The 20,717-nt window shown below is 35.2% G+C and overlaps 2 protein-coding genes across 2 annotated transcripts; both read left to right on the top strand.

Moving 5' to 3' along the window:
* The first annotated feature begins 1,147 nt into the window (after positions 1-1,147).
* Positions 1,148-9,547, top strand: LOC114538594 (bifunctional heparan sulfate N-deacetylase/N-sulfotransferase 4-like). The gene is made up of 10 exons (XM_028559724.1): positions 1,148-2,300; positions 3,450-3,692; positions 4,097-4,282; positions 4,675-4,803; positions 5,298-5,480; positions 5,791-6,011; positions 6,881-7,055; positions 7,506-7,676; positions 8,250-8,359; positions 8,762-9,547. The coding sequence occupies exons 1-10, from the start codon at positions 1,281-1,283 to the stop codon at positions 8,982-8,984; spliced, it is 2,661 nt and encodes an 886-aa protein (XP_028415525.1). The 5' UTR covers positions 1,148-1,280; the 3' UTR covers positions 8,985-9,547.
* Positions 9,548-13,203: 3,656 nt separating this feature from the next.
* Positions 13,204-20,540, top strand: LOC114538591 (elongation factor 1-delta-like). The gene is made up of 12 exons (XM_028559722.1): positions 13,204-13,401; positions 14,412-14,492; positions 15,073-15,157; positions 15,365-15,433; positions 15,565-15,599; positions 16,186-16,257; positions 16,869-16,932; positions 17,252-17,298; positions 17,927-17,942; positions 18,882-18,944; positions 19,676-19,791; positions 20,459-20,540. Exons 1-12 carry the CDS (start codon positions 13,306-13,308, stop codon positions 20,495-20,497), a joined length of 783 nt encoding a protein of 260 aa, XP_028415523.1. The 5' UTR covers positions 13,204-13,305; the 3' UTR covers positions 20,498-20,540.
* The last annotated feature ends 177 nt before the right edge of the window (positions 20,541-20,717 follow it).

The following is a 20,717-nucleotide window of genomic DNA, read 5'->3' as shown; positions in this document are numbered from 1 at the left end:
CTGTACAAGTACAACTTGCATGGGATATTTTACCAGTGTCTTGGCGTAGGTGAACATATACAGCATAGTGTGCCTTTTTCATAGAGGCATGCACAACACATTTAAAGAGGAAAAACTTTTCCTGGCCTTTTAAAACATTAGGTTTGACTTTAACCTGGGTAACCATCTTATCTTTGAATAGTTGATAGCCGTACTTTTTATGCTTGTGAGCATTCGGTGGTTTTCCAAGTTTACTTGAGTCGTCAGTTATCAAATGTTCAAGCAATAATGCATGCGTAAATGCGGGAATACCACGAAGATTTTTTGTCCACTGTACTTCATCCTCCATATCAAAATAAATGGTAAACCAAAAGGCTGCAAAATTTGCTCGAAACAAGCGACGTTGCGTAAAATTTGACTCGCGTGAATGTGTTGTTGTTAAAAAACTCCAAGGAGAAACTTGAACAGCAGTGAATAGTACTTAAAAATACTTTTTAAATATTTCAAAACCTTTGAAATGTGAAAGCTCGGTATTTGAAAGAGTAACTGTTTTTATTTTTCCCGCCAGACAACTTCAATGTTTTGGTTTGTGAAAAGAACGTTTGATCAAACATGTGTTGTTTCATGATCGTCAAGTGTGCAAACATTTTTACCTCTCGAGCCTCTACAATTAAACCGATCGTTGAAATATTCGGGCAAACACAAAATCACAACGTGTTCCTCACTACAAAAATAATTTAATACAGTACTTACCTTTTGATCGTGAAATACTCAAAAATTTGTACCTGACAACGGCGGATCGAACTCCTTCCCAGCTTCAACGACTCTGTACGCTATCTTGAATATTTTAAGTGCAGTCGCTCGTAGAACACCAAGACGCAGTAGAAATACGAAACAAGTTGTACATATTTCGTACAAACTTTAATCGAATCAAAAATGACAGAAGTTTTCTTGCAAATTTCGTGTGTTTAGCACAGTGCCACTTTCGAAAAATACAATCGCCATGTTGAAAAATCTTGCTATGTAATTAAACTACCGTGATGCTTTGCAATTCTGCAATTGGCCCATTGTTGATTCGTGTTTTCTTTGCGAATCTTCCGCAGTTTGATCCGATGGATTTTCGCCATGATCGCGGCAGTGAAGAGCTTGGGAACGAGAAGAATGAAAATGCCGAAATGGCTGCCAAAGATATTGTATTTTGTCAGTGATATTTAGTTCCAATACAAACTGTGGTCCAAATTATAAATCTTCTCATATTTGCAAGCAATACTGGCCTTAATTTAAAAGCCAAGCTATGAAGCATGAGGTTTTGGAAGATCCACTTTGGTGCCTTGATACAGAAGTCGCTTTTTATCCTTCTGGCATTGGCCGTATTTTTAACATGGAAATCGTTCCAGAACATGCGAGATACAAATTGGATTGAGCATGGTGTGTTTTCACGAGGTACCGTGACATTCCCTGTTCGGAACTGTAGAGGAATTGACACAAATAAAGCAGGGTCCGTAAACACGGCAAAGTATATGTTTTTCAACAGATCTGCGAATGTATACAAACGCGTTCTGATTTTGTCCAGAAAAGCTTTGGTTTTGCGAGGCTTGTTGCATCTTCTAGAAGGACATCGCATTGAGTACGATATTCATCACTTGGAAGGAGAAAAACGTGATGTTTTGCCATCATTGACCGAGAAGGATGCTGGAAAATATTCTACTGTTATATTCACAAGTTATAGCATTTATTTTGGGATGAGTTTGTGGAATAGACGACTGTTAGATAATTATTGTCGTTCCTTCGGGGTGGGAATGATATTATTCAACCGTGCTGAACCAAGCACTTTAAAAAATACCGAGTTGTTTCCTTTTAAAGTGCACACAAGTGTTCGACAGTTCAAATCATATCATCTCTCTAGTAATGCTACAATTCTACGGCTTCTTAAAGGAAATGTTTTAGATTCCGAAGGCAAACACGACACAAAGAAATGGTCAATTTTTATCCCAGAGAGAAATACAGACTTTAAAAGGAGTTTTGAAGTTATAGCAAAGTGTAGTTTTATTAATGCCACTTTTGAAAGTAAAATAAAAATATATGGAAATCCAGTGGAGTTTCCTGTTGTTGTCCATGATCTGGGAAAAAGAGACAGAATTCATAAAATATATTTTGGGGCAGGTTTGTCATTCTGGCCTCACAAACTATTATTTCTTGATGCACTCAGGTTTGTGTCCCGGCAAAAGCTATCCAGAACATTGGTAAGGTGGATTCAAGTGGATGTTGATGATATATTTGTCGGCAGAACTGGAATACGAATGAAAACTGAGGATGTGAAGGCAAGTATTATGTACAATGCAATTTAACAGACGTTTTTGCAGAATATATATTTTGTTTTTATCCTAGTAAGAAAGAGCAGTTATTTAGCTTTTCAATTATACCTGTCTTCACTTCAAGAATATTTTTAAAACTATATAATTAGTGATTGAAGTAAAATTCACCCTATCGAAGGAAAAATGCAAAGCTAATTTGAATGGAATTTGAGCTTTGATGCATGTATGTGCCAAAGAAATCAATATCTGCTTAATTCTGAACAGTGAAGGAATGTGGTTTTCGAGCTGCAATTTTTAAAAACACAATTATTTGGTTATTTCTAGCCATTATGGCATGAAAAAGACATTATTACAGAGCTAAATTACTCATTATATTGTTGGACTTGATATTTAATTCTCTGCAGCATATTAAAGTGGCAATTTCATTTTTTAAACACCTTGTATTGGAGCCTGCATAATAGTCCTGGGGCAATGAGCAGGAAAGGCATTAAAGCCATTAGCTAAATAACATTATGCTTTTTCACGTAATAGAACTCCAAATTTTTCGTATAAACCATTAACGGCTTATCTATACTGTAGATATTATCTGGCATTTGTACAATGTATGTACAATGTATACATTGTACATTTGTAGAATGTATGTACAAATCTATGTATATACACATACACTGCATCTATCAAATTTAGTCTTGCAAGAAGCATTGTCAACTTTGTGACACATTAACTGGCTGTGCTTCTACTGACAAGCAAAATTAGCTGTAATTAAAGTTTTGTTTCAAGTTACTCTATGTTGGTTTACCAGCCAATAATATGTTAACAAGAAAACATTGACAGATTGTTTTTGACCTCATGTGTAGTTTTTTAGTAGCCAGAACAAGAAAACAAAGTAGGATATATCAGGATATGCTTTGGGGCTGTTTACATGGTCCTGCTTGCAGGGATTAAACAAAGTGTGAAATGACTTATAACATGATCCTGATAGTAGTGTATTCATTCCAACAATAGCATATGCTTGTTATATATTTCATAAATACTTATCTCAATACATCAAAATCATCTTGTGCTTCCTTGAATCTTGGGTAACTGCATGTGCTCATGACATAAACAGCCCTTTAACAACATGGACAAACTTACTGTTTTATTAATGTTGCCTAGGCCATGATAATTGCTCAACATGATCTTCAAAAAGTTGTACCTGGTTTTAAATTTAATCTTGGATTCTCGGGAAAGTTTTATCAACATGGAAATAAAGAGGAAAACGAAGGCGACCAGGAGATAATAGAAAATGCCAATGAGTTCAGGTGGTTTGATCACACCTGGTCTCATAAGCAACCACATCAGGTCAATAATCTTCAAGATATGAAAGATTTGATTATTTTAAACATGCAATTTGCAAAGGTATGCATATTAAAATATGTACCACAAACTCTTTGGTAGATACACATTAAACATAAGACTATTATAAATTTCTCTAAAAGTTTTATCCAAAAGGCCTCTATAACATTTTAATTAAAATGCTTCATTGATATGCCCTCTCTCAACCTCCAATTTTATTGGTTTCAATTTTTGTGATTCTGTTCTTAAATTTTACAACTTCAGTTGAAATTAACAGATAATTGGTGCAAACTTTACTTTGAAACATATTCTTGAACTCTGGTTTATAACTGGCTTGTTTCACTAATTACAATGGAAGGTGGAGCTAAGTTGTAGCCTTGGAATTTGAAGTTGAGCATTTCTCTCTCAAGTCCTATTCCATTGAAGATAAACACAAAACCTAATAATTATTTTATGATTTTGTTTAGAAATACAATATTCCTGTGGACACATCTTACTCAGTTGCACCCCATCATTCTGGAGTGTATCCTGTTTGTGATATCTTATATGAAGCCTGGAAGGCAACTGCAGGTGTGCAAGTCACTTCAACTGAAGAATATCCTCATCTCAGGCCACCTTGGAGAAGAAAAGGGTTTATTCATCATGGTGTTATGGTAATTTGGTCATATTATTTGTAGGGTTCTCTCAAAAGCAAAGTGGGTTACACAGCTTACACTGAATAGCTGGTCCATGTTTTCACATGATCTTCTACAATGTACACACAACAGACAGGGCTGATGGCTGACCTGTAGTTATTTGAAGCTTAGAAAATCTACAGACTCAAAATAACAACATGTATAAGGTACCCATGCCATAACCACCGTTACCGAAGTAGGGCTGCTCAGAACGGGTGGGGGAAAAGTAGCAATTTGCCTCTTCGCAGTTTTGCAGGCCCCCCTCCCCCCCGGCCCAAAAAAAATACAGGATTAGAATTTTTCTAATTTATCTATTGTTGAAAACGTAGTCTCTTTTTTCTTATTAATTAGCAGTTCTTGTTTTTTTTTAGGTTTTACCCCGTCAGACCTGTGGTCTTTTTACACACAATCTATTTTTGGATGAATATCCTGGTGGTAAAGAGGTTCTTCTCAACAGCATTTACGGAGGAGACTTGTTCGAGACTATCGTTAACAACCCTGTAAGTTTGCGATATCATCACGAACTTAAATATCATAGTAAAACCACACAAATACATCATTTTCAAGCAGCAAGTGGCTGGTCACCATAATCACCAAATTTCGCTAAAATACATTTCTGCCTGCATAACGTTTTGAGGCACTGTAACACGGTGGATTTTTTCTTGCAACTTGCAATGCCGTTTTTACTTTTAAGATAACATAATAAGTGAAGAGTTTTTAAATGTATGGGGTAAGAAACGTCCATGGAGTGTTACTATAGCTACGTTACTTTTGTGAATAAACAAAACGTAACGTAGCTCGTTGTTAGTATCCCTAAAAAGTAGAAATATATTGCAAGATGCATAAGAAATTGCACGGTGTAACAGAGTGATGATTAAAAATGATGTAAAGTCCGTTCTGGGCATATATTTTGCGCATAACAATGTTTTTTTACGTTGGTTATAATATAATCTTTACATGACGTATGTCTCCGATTTTAATATCCCTGTCTTAGATCAGCATCTTCATGACTCATCTGTCAAACTACGGGAACGATCGCCTGGCCTTGTACACCTTCACCAATGTTATAAAGTTTATTCAATGCTGGACCAACCTTCGTCTTATGTCATTACCTCCGCTGGAGCTGGGAAAGAAATATTTTGAATTGTTTCCTGGGGAGGTTGAACCAGTTTGGAATGTAAGTAAACGTTGCTTGAAATAATATAATCAAATTATATTTTACAGTACTTCGCTGGATGTACTGTAGGATGCTATAAATTCCGAAGAGTTATTGGTTAGTTTGAGTTGAAATCAAATCATGCAAATTTTCAATTCTACACTAGAACACTTTACTTACACTCCAGTTCTTGTTTGAGTCCTCTCGTGCCTATTCAAACCTGGGTGTCTTTAAACTGTGGTGCCTTCTAATGCGTGCGGAGAGTGATAGTGACTTGCCTGCGTTTGATACGGCGATTGCCATTCATAACAGTATAACATTTTCTATTCAGAAACCTTGCAAAGACCCACGTCATAAAGAAATCTGGCCATCGTGGAGACCATGCAACAGACTTCCTTCCTTCCTGGTCGTTGGACCTCAGAAGACGGGCACGACTGCGTTACACATGTTCCTCTCTGTACATCCGGAAGTGCTTAAGAATAAGGAAAATGAAAAATCGTACGAAGAAACACAGTTTTTCGCCTCTTCAAACTATTTTAAAGGCGTTGATTGGTATGTAATGCTGCTAATATAACTCACTCTTTTAGTTTTAAAGTACTAAGTCAAGGATCTAAGTAATCGTTTTATGAACGGAATTCTTATCATGAAATATTTCAGGGAACTCCTTAAAAACCCATGTATTATCATCCTGTTTACTGACCAATTATGCAAAATGGCTTTGAAATATGAAAGTAAAATTTGGTTGGTTGTTGAAACCACTGTTACCGAAAGTTAGGAGTTTCTTAAAATATTTTCTGGGAGTCTCCAAAATTTTTGTTAGGGGTTGCCGTGAATTCTTGATCAACTTCGTAAACAACCGGTAAAAAAATGTGAGAAAGTGAGTTGCTCAATGGTTCAGTTCAAACACGTCTATTTTCGTTTCTGTGTTTCAAAGTTATACCTTTTTGGACAGTGCACTCTGACTCTTGACTCTTTTAATGGGTCGAGTTACAGATTCATAAATTTTTGCCTTATGTGGAAGACTGTTCCTATACGCAAGACTGCTTGAATTATATTTTCAAAACCTCTCGCCAAATTGACATTGTATAGGTGACATATTTTTGATAGTTCAAACAAATTAAGGTTTTTCAGATTGTTCAAGTTTTTCATGGTTCAAACAAACGTTTTTCAAAGAATTTTATGGATGAGATATATTTCCAGTAATTTTACAGTAGTAAGAGGTTTCTCAATTTAAACTTATAAATAGTTCACATAATAAAATATCGTAGTCGCCTATGAAATTACTCTTGACTTATACTTTAGAAGAAAATTTTGAAGAAAATTTTCCTAATTTCTAAATTTTAAGTCATTCTCGAGTCAAAATTATAGTGATTTTCTTCGAGAATCCTGGTTTTTCTCTTAATTAACTTATATATATTTAGGTACATGAACAATTTTCCTGATATTCCCGCAAATTCTTCAAAATTGTTGTTTGAAAAGACTGCAAATTATTTCGACTCGATGAAAGCTCCATTACGGGTCCAAGCGTTGCTCCCAGAAGCGAAGATTATCGTTATTTTGAACGACCCTGTTAGGAGAGCGTATTCCTGGTATCAGGTTGGTGTATACTCAGAGAGTTTTATAGAATGCCGTTTATATAGCGAAACAAAAGTTGTGGTTTTCACAAATAGGTGTGTGTCGAGATGCATGTATATACTATATACTAAAACGTTTGACACTTCATAAGCAAGAACTTGAGAAAGGCTATACCTCCGTGCATGACATTTAATGGATCACAACTTGCACGCTGCTGTATATACGTTTTTCCACTGGCGATAATTTTATAGCAATCTTAAAGTCGCTTTGCGCGAAAAATATACCTATATGGCTAGTGAAAAACAGGCTTTAAAGACACCTCTCCTGCGCCAATGCGCTTTGCATTTTCTATTGTTTATAATGTATTCGGCGCATGAGAAGTGCGACGTTTCACGCTGGCCAGAATTCTCGCTCGCCTGTGTGGTTAACAAGGTACGAAATCTCAACCTTTAGTTTCTTTGTGTCTTTCAGCATATGCGAGCTCACGGTGACAAGATCGCGTTGAAGGTCGAATTTTATGACTTGCTGAACATGGGTATGAATGTCAGTGGACCACTAAAAAATTTAAAAACTCGCTGTTTAAGACCTGGGTTATATGCAGAACACCTTGAGAGATGGATGATGCACTTCCCAATTAACCAGGTACGATGATCGTTGTTATGGTATTTTATGGTATCCCAGCGCAAAGCCAGAACCTCGCTGCAAAGAGACCATTCTTGACCTTTTCTTATTTGAAATAATGTCGATGACACTATTTTTTTCCCCGGACAGTCGGGCACATCTTTGATTTCCTCCGATTTAAATTTCCAATATCTATAACGAGTGGGCTTTCCATCCATTCATATGGTAGTCCAGTGGTCAAGGGGTTTGTTTTTGTGTGCGGGATGCCTGTATTAGAATACTGCCTGGTACCATTTTGTTTCCAATTTTTTTTACTTTTTTTATCTTTTGAAATTTGCAAACGCCCAAACTGAACCAGTGACAATATACCTTTTGGTTAGTTAATTTGGGTTATTTTTTGGTTTATTTTCTGTGTACTTGTTGTTAATATATAAGAGTGTGAGCGTTTGGTGGATAGATGTCATGTAAAGATGTACCCCCCCCCCCACTGTCTACGGAAAAAAATCTTGCGTCGACGACGGGATAAATGGGGATTAGACTCAAAGAAAATATTCTGGAGGTTTTAGTTAAGAATACTTCACCTTTTGTGTCTAGATTTTGACCGTTGACGGCGACCAACTCAAATCTGATCCCGTACAAGTGATGGATCAAGTTCAGTCATTTATTGGTGTGAAGAAAAAGATTGATTATGGAACAATCTTAAAGTAAGTTTCCATGCACGTTTGAATATACGTCTACAAAATCAGCCATTTATTGTTTCGAAAAATATTGAGCAATTCATTTGTTTATTTTTTCTGTTAATTTATATATGCATAGAGTTCATCAAATATTTGAAAAATTCCTAAAAAAACTATATATTGCTTTCTGGGCCAGGGCTAGTTGTATAAAAGACTATACTTAACTTTTAACTGTAGTTAAGGACAGAATTGGCCAATCAGAGTTGTGTAATCTGAGTTAACTCGGATTTAACTATGCAAAGTGTAGTTAGAGGGTTTTATATGCAACCGGCCCCTGGTCTTTGTCCTGTAAATAAATCTTTTACAATTGAGAAAAGATTTCAGTTTTACGTATTCTTTCATAATCGGCTGTTTGTATATATTTCACAGGTACAATGAGCGTAAGGGATTTTTCTGCTTGGCAAGTCGTTCACACCACGGCCATTCGTGTTTGGGCAGTTCCAAGGGACGCAAATATCCTCCGTTGGCGCAAAAAGCTGAGAAATATCTTAACGATTATTACAGAGAACCTAACAGACGACTGGCAGAATTGCTGCACAAAATACGACGACCCGTACCGCCGTGGCTTCGAACTGCTGCCGCGATACAATGATATAATAAAAATAATAGTTTTATATTTTAAAATATATGTACATACTTATATATTCGTTGTTTTCAAATACCTCGATTCTCCTTACACATGCAATCATCAAACATCTTAATTCAGAGCTACTTTTCAATATATAAAACGTTTTTACCCAACGAAATCCCCGAGGTACGAGGACTGCTAATTTCCGAAAAGGTAAACTGTGTCTGTGCAGCGTCCCGTTTCTGAGATTCTCATACTTTCTCAGAAAGAATTTCTATACACTGGCCTAAAATACTAAAATATTTATTTTGTTAAGACTTATCGTCAACCGAAATTCTTAAGTAACACCATTGCATTAGATTAAGTAGGATATAAGTTCAATGCATGCATGAACAATGTCTTGTAAAAATACAGTTCGTCGTCGGTGTCACCAACGCTCTCCTTATTGATAATAGGGACGTGGATAGGCGGTCCGGTTTGCTATTTATATAGCGATGAGTTTTTCATATGCGGTGTCTGGAGTTATTTGTCCCGGTTCTTTCAACTAATTTTATAAAGGGCGAAAAAGTTGAATTCAAATTCAAAGTTGAGGGAAAAACAAACGTGTCTCCGCTAAAATATAGAATTATTTAAAATTTACCATTTCCGATGGCAGAATGTACCATTGGGTAAATGCCGAAAATCGAAATAGCATGATAAATAAGGCATTAATCTTAATTGGACAATTTGAATTTGCGGTATAATGTTAAGTCAAAACAGCTTTTGATTCAGAATTAAAAAAAAAACAGTCACAAAGGCTGTTGCTACAGAATTTACAAAGTTCAGCAAAGAAGATTTAGCGTTGAAATTGCAAGAACCGGTGTTGTAGGAACGCTCAAACGATACCAAGGTAAAGGACAAGTGTTGTAAAAATATCAAGACAGTGAACTCACAAGATATATACTAGTAGACAGAAATAGTAAACAGATTTTACAGTAGAAAGCTTAAATAATAGACTGCGCTGCCCACATTCTCACATCTCTTTCGACAATTTAATGAACTGCACTAAATAGACGTATAATATATCTATAGTAAACTCTAGTTTTATCTCAAATTTATATCCTGATTCACGAGCACTTTATAGATAGTTCTAAAATGAAAAGAAACATTTATAAGTAAAGTATGTATAAAAGTAAAAAGGAATACTTATATATAAGTTTATTGTGTTATTTTATAAGTTTGTTATTAGTCCTCAATTTGGATAACATGCAATTGCATGCCGAAACAGCTACGCAGCTGGCCTTAGATAACATGCAACATCAATTTATCTATTAAGTCGCCTCAAATAGCTCCGGCATATAGCCGAGTTACTGAAATTTTTACTCCATATACACAAACGCGATAAAAAAGAACTGCTCAAACGTTTTTATCATGGCATGCAACGGAAGGCACGACAATCGATATTTTAATACGTAAATAGTAATTTAAGCGTATTCTCGTAATTTAATCGATATTTTAATACGTAATTTAAGCGAGATATATCTTGGACCATTATTATATATAACCACGCCGTATAATCATTCTTGATTTATATACATCTTAACTCGTACAGTCAGAATAGTACAAGTTGATGTTCCTAGTCAACGTATATAAGATTCCAAGTGTTGATGTATAGAATTCAGTTAATACTTTTTGCCTATGGCGAAAATTATATGAAATTATCAGTTATGTCTTATGAATTTACATCATCGCTATAATTAGCTATATTAAATAATTTAATAAGGGCATGATTGTCTGGTAAAAAAGACTGAGTAAATTTTATCTACGACTACGTGCATGTTTATCTACGAAAGAGCTAAAGAAATAGCTCTTTCTTTATGCTAAAGTATTGTTGTTAATAACGATGAAAAGCGAGTAAACATTGCATGATTTGCATTGATTGCCAAGGAACGCTCGAAATTGAAATAATTTTCTATTTCTATACTATAGTCAAACAAACTGGTGCGGTGATAGCAGGGAAGGTATTTTTATCAAGTTTTCATCCTGCAATTCCTATAGCGATTGGTGTAGCTGAAACAACTAAGTCCCTTTATTATGGTGATTATTATGGAGCGGCAATTGATGGAATATTCACCACTGCAGATGTTATCACATTTGGAATGGCGAGTGCAGCAACCCAAGCATCGAAGGAAAGTAAAAAGGGACAAGCAAAAGCAGCAGAAAAAGAAGCAATAAAAAACGTCTTAAAGGCTGGTCCAAACCAAGCTGCGAAAGATACGATTAAAGCTGCCGCATCGCAAGCCACCAAGAAAATAAAAAAAGAGGGAGGTCGACGATTAGCAAAAAACATCGCTAAAAATGGTTTGAAAGGGGCTGCCAAAGATGTCGCCGTCGAAGAAGGAAAACAACTCACAAAGAAACTTGCAAAAGAAGCGACAAAAAAGATCGGTGAAATTTTTGGAAAAGTATTCGCAAAAGATGGTATTAGACTGGCTAGTAAGGAAGCGAGAAAGAAAGTTGGAGAGACTATCGCGGCATGTATGAAAGACCTTCTGCGACAGACCATAGATGAAGCATTGAAAGAGAGCAACAAGCAGACTACGGTTTCTGTTGTTAAAGAAATTCTGATGAGAGCAGGCAGTTTAACAGGTGCTATAGAAAGGCAGTCTTTGAGCAGCTGGTGGAAATTTTCACTCAGAATTTCATTCGAGAGGCTTTCCCGAAAGCTGCCAAAACAGCTTTTGATCCAGAATTAAAAAGAGCGGTTGCAAAGGCAGTTGCTGAAGAACTCACAAAGTTCAGGAATAAAAGATTGGGCGTTGAAATTGTAAGAACCGGTATTGTAGGAGCAGTCAACGGATACCGAGGTGAAGGACAAGTGTTGTAAAAATATCAAGACATTGAACTCACAAGATATATACTAGTAAACAGAAATAGTAAACACAGTAGAAAGCTTGATTGATAGACTGCACTGCCCACAATTAATTCGACAATATAAGTTATATATCTCTAATCTATATATCCTGATTCATCATGAGCACTTTAGATAGTTGTGAAATGAAAAGAAATACTTAAGTATATAAGTCAGTAAGTAAGTAAGTGAAGTAAAAAGGAATACTTATATAAGTTTATTATGTTATTTTATAAGTTTTTTATCATTTCCTCTATATATGTATTGTTTTTGGTAGAACTCCTGCAATAACGTACAGGTAATAAATAAAACCATGAGCTGGACACTTCGTAAAGGTTTTTTAGGCGTACAGAAATTTTTGTTTTGTGTTTTGAATCCTTTGAATCCTTCGAGGAATGAAGATTCTTATTGTAAACTCTCAGGTCTCCTCCTTTTAGGAATGGTATACATGGATTACGTTTTGTTAACTCGAGCAAGAAAAGTTATTCACTAGCTATTCTATATTGTTTCATTTTTTTGTTGTTCAGTATAATTCATAAATATATATTCATATAGCTTGTAATAGATATATATCTATGTAACGTTTTTACCGTTTTTCTAATTAACTGACGAACAGTTCTTTGACTCTCGAGCAAGATAACTCATGAGATATCAGTTTAAAAAGCTAACTAGATAAAATTTTCAGGGCCGATCTGATTTTTCTGATTACATGCACTGATTTCTCTCGGAGGTGCAAAATAGTTGTATTTCGTTGAGTTACAGTGAAATGCCAACAATAGTTAATTAGCAGTTGTATATTGCACCAATCTAGTTCACCTCCAAGACAAAAATATTTAGGGGCCATGCAATTATAGAAGAAACTTAATTTTTTTAATGAATACTTTGTAAGTTATTCCATCCATGTTTGGATAAGCTATTTTTCACCATTGTCTGGGTCTGGTCTTGGGAACTATGTAACGATTTAATTTAGATTCCGACAAGTCTTATTCATAGTCTTATATTCATAACGATTTAATTTAGATTCCGACAAGTCTTACTCATAATAACTTAATTAATTGGCTTCCAATTCAAGTGACGACCCGTCGACACAACCCCCCCCCTTCTTATTCAAAGTTAAGGTATACTGATACTTTAGTTTGCGGTAATGTAGGGTTTGAGTAAAAAGCATTGAATGGTAAGGAGAGGTATCTAAATGTTGGTAAAAATGAATATATATTGACCAAATAAACCAAAAATTATAGATGGTATCGGCTGTCTGTTGCCCAACAACCTCAAACAACCTCTGAAAACAGCGAACGCGAGTGAAAATTGCGCTTTCAAAGTGGAAAAATTATAACACGATCATTCCTTTTCTCCCGAACACTTCACAGGACACAGTGTTCGTTTCTTTCTTGTCTTGAATTTACTTCGTTGTAGAATAGTTCTTCCCCTTCATTCATTAGAAACTACAAAATAATGATTGAATTAAGAAGCGAAACAATCTGGTTTGACCAAAGAAAGTTTGAAGAAGCAGAGAGTCACTATCAAAGGTCGCTTGTTTCGAAAGGAGACGTGAGTTTTAATATAAATATTAAAATATAAAAAATCATATGTTTCAACTTTTAGCTATCATTTAATGCTGGTTTGATGCTGATAGAAGACTATTTTAAATTTAACAGTCTGCAAAAGAGCAGAAATCCTTTTAAATTGCATGCGAGAACTAATCATTTAAAGACCAAAGTTCTGAATTTGTACAACTTTTTAGAAATTAAATAATCAATTTTTAGAAAATACCACGTGAATTTGTTATATGCGGAGCTTTTTGTCCGTTAATATTATAACTTTGTTGAATTTCAGAAAAATTGATTAACCCCTAGCTATCATTTTGAAGTGTTCTTGAAAACAACCGAATGTAATAATATACTAATAGAATAATGGAATAGCCCCAATTAATTAAGTCTATTGTTACAGTGATATACTGTACAGATATGTTTGTTTAGAAAGATTGCCTATATACAGATTTCAATATAACACTAGCTTTACTTTGGGTATTTTTGGGTCAAAACTCTTGTAAATGCTTGCAGATGGAATTTGGTACAAGTGGTACAAATGTATTTTCTCATAGACAATCCATGACAAATCTCTGACAATCTATGATTTTCTCTAGCTGATGAGGGCTCATTATTTCTCATGAAATTGCTAGCCAAACCAGCCACAAAAATGATGAAAAATTAAATGTGGTATATACAGTGTTGAAACATATTCATGATAATTTTAATTTTTTAAGGAAGACTGGTTGTGCTTTGAACATTCATATTAATTTACAGAGAATGTTTAAATGCATAACACATCAGAATCTCCTTTAACTTTAGGTACCCTTTCTCTGACATCCGGTTATGTTGTAGTGTGATTGCATGTGACAGGTTTTTTTAACGTAATCACATTTCTGAAGTTTACTGTAATATGAAGGGATATTCATTTATGATAATTTCTGAAATTAACTGTACATAATGATTACAAAATGGGACAACACTTAACAGAATTTTAAGCCATAGTTTATAATTTGTATATTCCCATTTCAGACAGTACAAAGTCCACCTCGTTCAAGCATTGTTGACCAAATAGCAAAAGCAAGAGAAACTATTAAACAGACCTTGGAACAGGTGGGTTAAGTCACCTATTGCCTTACTGCGTATAAACTTGTATTTTTTTAAATGAATCTGCCACCTTACTTGCACATGCAGGTACAGTATATTGTTCCAGTGACACAATATTTAAAAAAACTTGCTAATATAAGCAAACCATGTGCTGAGAATGAGTGTCTTGTATCACTAAAAATATGGACTGTTTGAAGCCCAACTCCATTTATGGAGCATTCTAGACAAAAAGTAGCCAGATAATTCTAGACAGGAGGAAGATAGACACAGATAGGACATGGTTGGTAGAGATGTAAAACTGAAATGTGTCACAGAGCAGTTTAAGAGGTGCGCTGGATAGCAATTTTTGACAATCTTATCCAGGTAGTGATTTTTGACAATCAATCGGAGTCCAGTTGTTCAAAGCTAGGTTAGCGCTAACCCTTGGTTGAGTTTTAATCTGGTGTTTTAGTTTATGTGCTTTTGAACCACTGTTGCTGGATATCCGAAAATTATTCAGCCAGAAACTGTATCCAGTGCAGCCCTAAAGATGTGATTGCAATACTGGGCACATTCCTAATGTTACATGTTTTCTAATATTTAATAGGAAAAAGGGTCTGATGAATCATGTGTCTCAGGTGTAGGACAACGATTGGGTAATCTTGAAAAAGAAAATCAACAATTAAAAGAAGGTAAAAACTCTTCAGGACACCTTTTTCTGGGTTGTGCAATTGCTTTCCATTCCTCCATATTTCATAGCATATGAGTGCATGTGATCAGTGGAGAAAGTATAATGGTTTATAAAAGACCATAGATATTTTATGTGTTTTTGTTTCTAAAAATGTAATTCATTTACCAGTAACTATGTTTAAATAACTTTTTGCCTCACCTTGTTTTAGCAATAAGAAACATTCAAGCAAGTCTCACTAAATTGGAAGAAAGAGTAGCAAATATAGAAATTACAAAAGGTATTTTTCTGTATTGTAACTGTTATGCCATAACTAAATAAATGTGTGTATTTCGACTTTATTTCATAGTCTTTGGCAAACTAGAATGATTTATGTTTATTTTTTAATTAAATTTCTGCAATTCTTCGTAGGCGGTGAAGCACCTACAAGCAATGCAAAAACTGAGGTAAATAATGTTTTTGTTTGCAAGTGCATTCCCGACAAACATGCTGTTTTTAGTAAAATTAGTATAATCTTAAATTGGTACAACCGGAGTCGCGTGCATTGGCGTACAAGCTCCGCTTTCACATCTGGGATTTTCTGATCTTTTGATACATGCAAATGAGTGAATTAGTTTCGGACGTTCAAATAAGAGCTACTGAGTTAGTACAGGTCAGAGCATTCGTAACCTATTACTCTTTCGCATCTATCAAAAGAAGAAAATCGCAGCAAAAATCGCAAGTGTAAACTGGCCTCTAAAAGGTTTAGCCTCTATAAAGTTTTTCTCCTGGTTGCCCGGCGCTGCACGTGTATATGACCTCACGACACTGCTACGTAACTCCTACATACACGACCATGCAAAAACTCGTTCATGGTTAAACAACGTACGTTGCGCCCATATTGGTCGCACTTTCAACAATATTGAACAATTTGTACAATACGGGCAGCATAACATTCTTCAGTATTGTTCATATCACTATTGCGCGACCTGATTGTTTTCAGCGCGCGTAGTTGCGCTCTATTCTTGTAACAAGAATTTTTTGTCTTATTAGCCTGTGAAGACTGAGAGTAAGGATGTTGATGACGAGGATGACAGCGATGATGATTTATTTGGCTCATCGGATGTATGTATGAGAAGTAGTTTAATTTTATCTAGTTCATGCATTTACAGAACACCGTGAGCGGTGTGAAATGTGAAAATAATAGTTATAGTTATTAGCTGCATGTTAACTCGTATCTTGTTGTATCAAGACAACCGCTCTACCAATCAGGATATCGTTTCATTTGGGATAGGAAACAAGCTATATCCGATTCGAGATAATATCTTGAACGTACCATTCAGATTAATATTAGTTGTACGGGTATATTTCTGACCTCTGTGGATTGTTTTTAGTGTTATAAAACTAAAAGACTTCACCTTCTCTATGACAAGTGTTAAGTTTTTATGAAAATATATGGTGCAATTAAACATGCAGTTGGCTCGATAGCTCTGTTATTTGAGCAGCAGTCCAGATACCCAAGAATGGCATATAGCTCGGGTTCACTGTTCTCTGCAGTGTCAGATTTTAAAATGTGAATCTCATATTTCGTAGCAAGTTCGTCTAATTTTGTAGGAATAGTAACGATACTCGGAATCGCATGAAACAAGTTAATTCTTGCCTAAAATAACTTCTTTATTATTTCATAGTATGTGTCATATTCGCTAATCACATTTCATTTGTGTAAAACAATTTAGGAGGAGGAAAAAGAGAGAATTAAACAAATTCGAATCCAACAGTATACAGAAAAGAAGGCAAAAAGTGAGTTACCAGGCGGTTAAAGAGAATTTCTGAACAAAGCATACTATACTATAGTAACATTGCCAAGTTTGGCTAGCTGCAAATTGTTGTAAAGTACCGAGATATATAGCCAGGCAAGGTTGGCAAATTTGATATACTTTTATATCATGGTCGGAAGAGTGCATGAAACTGAGTTAGTTACACACTTCCGCCTGTAATACAAAAGTATACAAAAATTACCAACATCACATGGCTATATTTTCCGTACTAATTCATATTTTGCATAGTATAGTTACGTATATATATCATTATTGATTATTAATATTTTGTCAAATTCCAGAAGCTCCTGTGATTGCGAAGTCAAATATTATTTTGGATGTTAAACCGGTTAGTATATAGCTACTCGTATAAAATTGAAGAATACACAGCACTTGAGCAAGTCACTATTGTCGAGTTTCCCAAAATCAATATGAAGTTCCAATGCAGACGGAATGCTTGGAAACGTTACGTTCTTTCTTACATGGCTTTTTTGACAGGGGCTCGTTGTACATGCATAAAACTCTTTAACTCTATTTTGCGTAGTTAAATCCTAGTTAACTCAGAAATGCACGACTGTGATTGGCCAATTCTTTACTTAAAAGTTAACTTAAAAGTTCAGCCAAGCAGTCCTCAAAAGTTAGCTAGTCTTAGCTATACAATTGACCCCTGATTTGTATTTTCTCCGGTCCTTGTTTCCTTGTTTGATATATTTTCAATGTTCAAGATCGTTTGAACTGCAATATTCATGCATAAGGTTCAACGCTACATGGAGTAATATGGGGCAACAATATTTAGAGTAGTATATATAGAGAACGTTGATAAGAGTTGATTTGACGGGATACCGAATGAAAACTCTAATTGTGCAATGTGTATGGCAAACACTATAACAGTTAGCTACAACTCACGACCTCATTTGATTGAGGTTTACGTTTATTGCCAATAGAATTCACATGTGTACTTTCTTCTTTTATTTTAGTGGAGCGATGAGACAGGTAGGTTGTCATTAATCTCATGAAAGTGAACCAAACGTTAATTTACGGCCCTGCATGTTTCTAAATGTATGATAACAATCAGTAATATAATTAGAAGATACATATGTTGCCCACGACAGTGGTGTAACTTAACTTTCTTGACCACTTGCAATTAGGGCAAGCTGAAGAAAAGTAATTTTTTACACAAAGTCGAAGAATATTTCAAATACTGGACTGGGGAAAAAAATGTTTAAATTCATTCAATTTTGTTATATATCGTCTTTAAAAAAATATGAAAGGAATATTCTTAATAACACAGAATACATGATATGATTGAGTGCTTGCCTCAATGTAGGAATAATTGGGTAGATGTAAACCTAGTAAATAAATTGAGGACATGCAAGCATTTATAATAACGTTAAAGTGCCTATATACCATGTTGCCGATTTTGAATAAACTTTCCAATACATTTTGTTAATAAAAAAATATAACGTCATGTTAGATAACTTTAAAGACTAGTAAATCTATATATCAGGACAAAATTTTTCAATAACAAAATGCATTGCAAAGTTTTTTTATAAAATACCTTAAACTTTTGATATACTTTTAAAATCCATTCAAAATAATGTCAGGAAGGAAACTTGCCAAATCCGAGCAAGAGGAAATATTCACTTGCCCGTCATGTTTACTGTTAAGTTAAACCACTGCACTGCATAAAACAGGAATTACAACTTGTTAAAGCTTAACAAGCTTATGCTTTCTGCAACTTGATAACAATCATGTTCGTATAGGGCGCAGCAAAACATTACAGTCTAATTCTCATCTACCGCGGGAACAAGCCGATCAATTTTTATGCGCGTGTACAGTGTGATAACGGAAATATAGTAAGATACATTATCCAAGTTAGTATACCATCCAACCATTGAAATCCAACTAATTCATCTTTTTTACCTATTTTAGATATGGCAAAGTTGGAAGAATGTGTTCGTTCTGTTACTTTAGATGGTCTTGTCTGGGGAAAATGTAAGCTCGCTCTTCAAGCCTGATTTCCATATTGTCGCAAACATTTAGTCATTGAATGGTGTTAAGATAAAGTTAGTCTCAAGCGATAACGTCCTTATGGAAGCCCAGCTTTTATTTTTATTTTCTACGATAGCATTAGCCTATATATTATTTGTACCCATATGATTATTGCTGATATTTCTAAACAGTTGAATATTCACTCTTCAAAACAAACCTGCGATTTTCTATTCAATCTATATTTTCTATTTAATCTATAGTCTTTCGATTTTGGGAACTGACTCATGCCATCATGCATATTGAATTTGTGTAAAATTGAGTAATATTTGAGTTTACCATTGTGAAAATATGTAGCTACGCTTTGCCACAACGCGTAGAAATCGCTTAAAAAGCAATTGAGTTTTTGGTGTGACAAACATAAGATCGAGGTTATACATTTTCCTCCTGCTATCCTCCTGCTAAATGCAGCCATCTTTTCTGCATGTTCTTTGTTAATTAGTGCTGCCCTATGCATAAGGAACCCAAGGAACCTGGAGAGACTTTTAGTAGACATAGAGGGCATTTTAGGGATTCAACCTAGAGAACTTTTGAGGATACCAGAAAACTTTGCGGAACCTATAGGTTCTCTACAGAGAAGCCTTTATCTTCAATTGAAAGTAAATAGTTTTTAATCGTGAAACAATTCTCTGTGTAGACTTTTAGATATTTACAATAATCATTTTCTTCCCATGCAGCCAAACTTGTTCCGGTTGGTTATGGAATTAGGAAACTTGCAATCACTTGTGTCGTTGAGGATGATAAAGTTGGTACAGATGACTTGGAAGAAGCCATCACGAAATTTGAGGAACACGTAAGTTGAAAACCGTGTGTAATGCTTATCTAGCTATAGATCGGATACGATGCTCTTTCTGATGTATACGTGATTGTCAGGTTTCACGCGATAAAAATATAAAGATCAGGGCCAGAGGCCAGTTTTACGAAGACTAAATATAAAGCTGCCCGCCCCACCGGATAATTGTTTTTCAAATCGTTGCCGTAGTTTGTTTGCTGCATTTCTTACTTTGCAGACATCTTTTGCTTTCTTGTATTTCCAATGAAAATTAAACAATTTACATTGAAATATTTCAGCTCATGATGCAGTTATTCAATAAATAGATAAACTTGTTTTCCATTTTCAACCTGTCCGCCGTTCTTGATTACATATCACCGTTTTGGTCAGTCCGGATAAAAAAGTGTCAAAAAACGACGCTAGGCCAGAGGCCAAGGACGTATTTGACGACTAAAACGGTAAATAGCGTATTCATTTTTGTACAAAAAGCGGCTTACAGCAACGGACGTCAGCAGCGGCGTCAAAACATAAACAATCAAAACCTCATTTATTTAATTTATCGTGATGATCATTTGGCCCATATATATCAAAAATAAAAAGTCAAATTCCGCCCTCTGCTACAGCCAATCAGATTGCAGGATAGGCTAGGATTCCGCCCGCTGCTGATTTCGATTTGTTTTCATTTTAGATCCAAAGTGTCGATGTCGCCGCATTTAACAAAGTGTAACGACTTAATGTAATAGCCAAATAAAATTGAGATAAATTGTGAAGCCTTATGTTTTTATATAACTATTACATATTAGCCTTGTCAGGTGCCCTTTTGATATAGTTCGGTTGGTCAACATGGTTCATAATTTTGACATTTCTGTAGCACAGTAGCCGTACCGTTTCCCCTCTCACCTTCCAGCCTTAAATAATGATGTATAACCTCATTCAGTATTGTTTTC

This window comes from Dendronephthya gigantea, unplaced genomic scaffold (assembly GCF_004324835.1).
Source record: "Dendronephthya gigantea isolate DGI-Jeju-01 unplaced genomic scaffold, DenGig_1.0 000189F, whole genome shotgun sequence".
Classification (NCBI taxonomy): Eukaryota; Metazoa; Cnidaria; class Anthozoa; order Malacalcyonacea; family Nephtheidae; genus Dendronephthya; species Dendronephthya gigantea.
The sequence above is the reverse complement of the archived record's forward strand: the minus strand, read 5'-3'. Positions and strand labels throughout refer to the sequence as shown.

Excerpts from the sequence above, each read along its gene's own strand:
- LOC114538594 (XM_028559724.1), top strand. The coding sequence starts at position 1,281 with ATGAGGTTTTGGAAGATCCACTTTGGTGCCTTGATACAGAAGTCGCTT. Across the intron at positions 4,804-5,297 it reads AGACTATCGTTAACAACCCT|ATCAGCATCTTCATGACTCA; the intron begins GTAAGTTTGCGA and ends TCCCTGTCTTAG. Across the intron at positions 5,481-5,790 it reads AGGTTGAACCAGTTTGGAAT|AAACCTTGCAAAGACCCACG; the intron begins GTAAGTAAACGT and ends TTTTCTATTCAG.
- LOC114538591 (XM_028559722.1), top strand. The coding sequence starts at position 13,306 with ATGATTGAATTAAGAAGCGAAACAATCTGGTTTGACCAAAGAAAGTTT. Across the intron at positions 14,493-15,072 it reads TTAAACAGACCTTGGAACAG|GAAAAAGGGTCTGATGAATC; the intron begins GTGGGTTAAGTC and ends AATATTTAATAG. Across the intron at positions 15,434-15,564 it reads AAATATAGAAATTACAAAAG|GCGGTGAAGCACCTACAAGC; the intron begins GTATTTTTCTGT and ends AATTCTTCGTAG.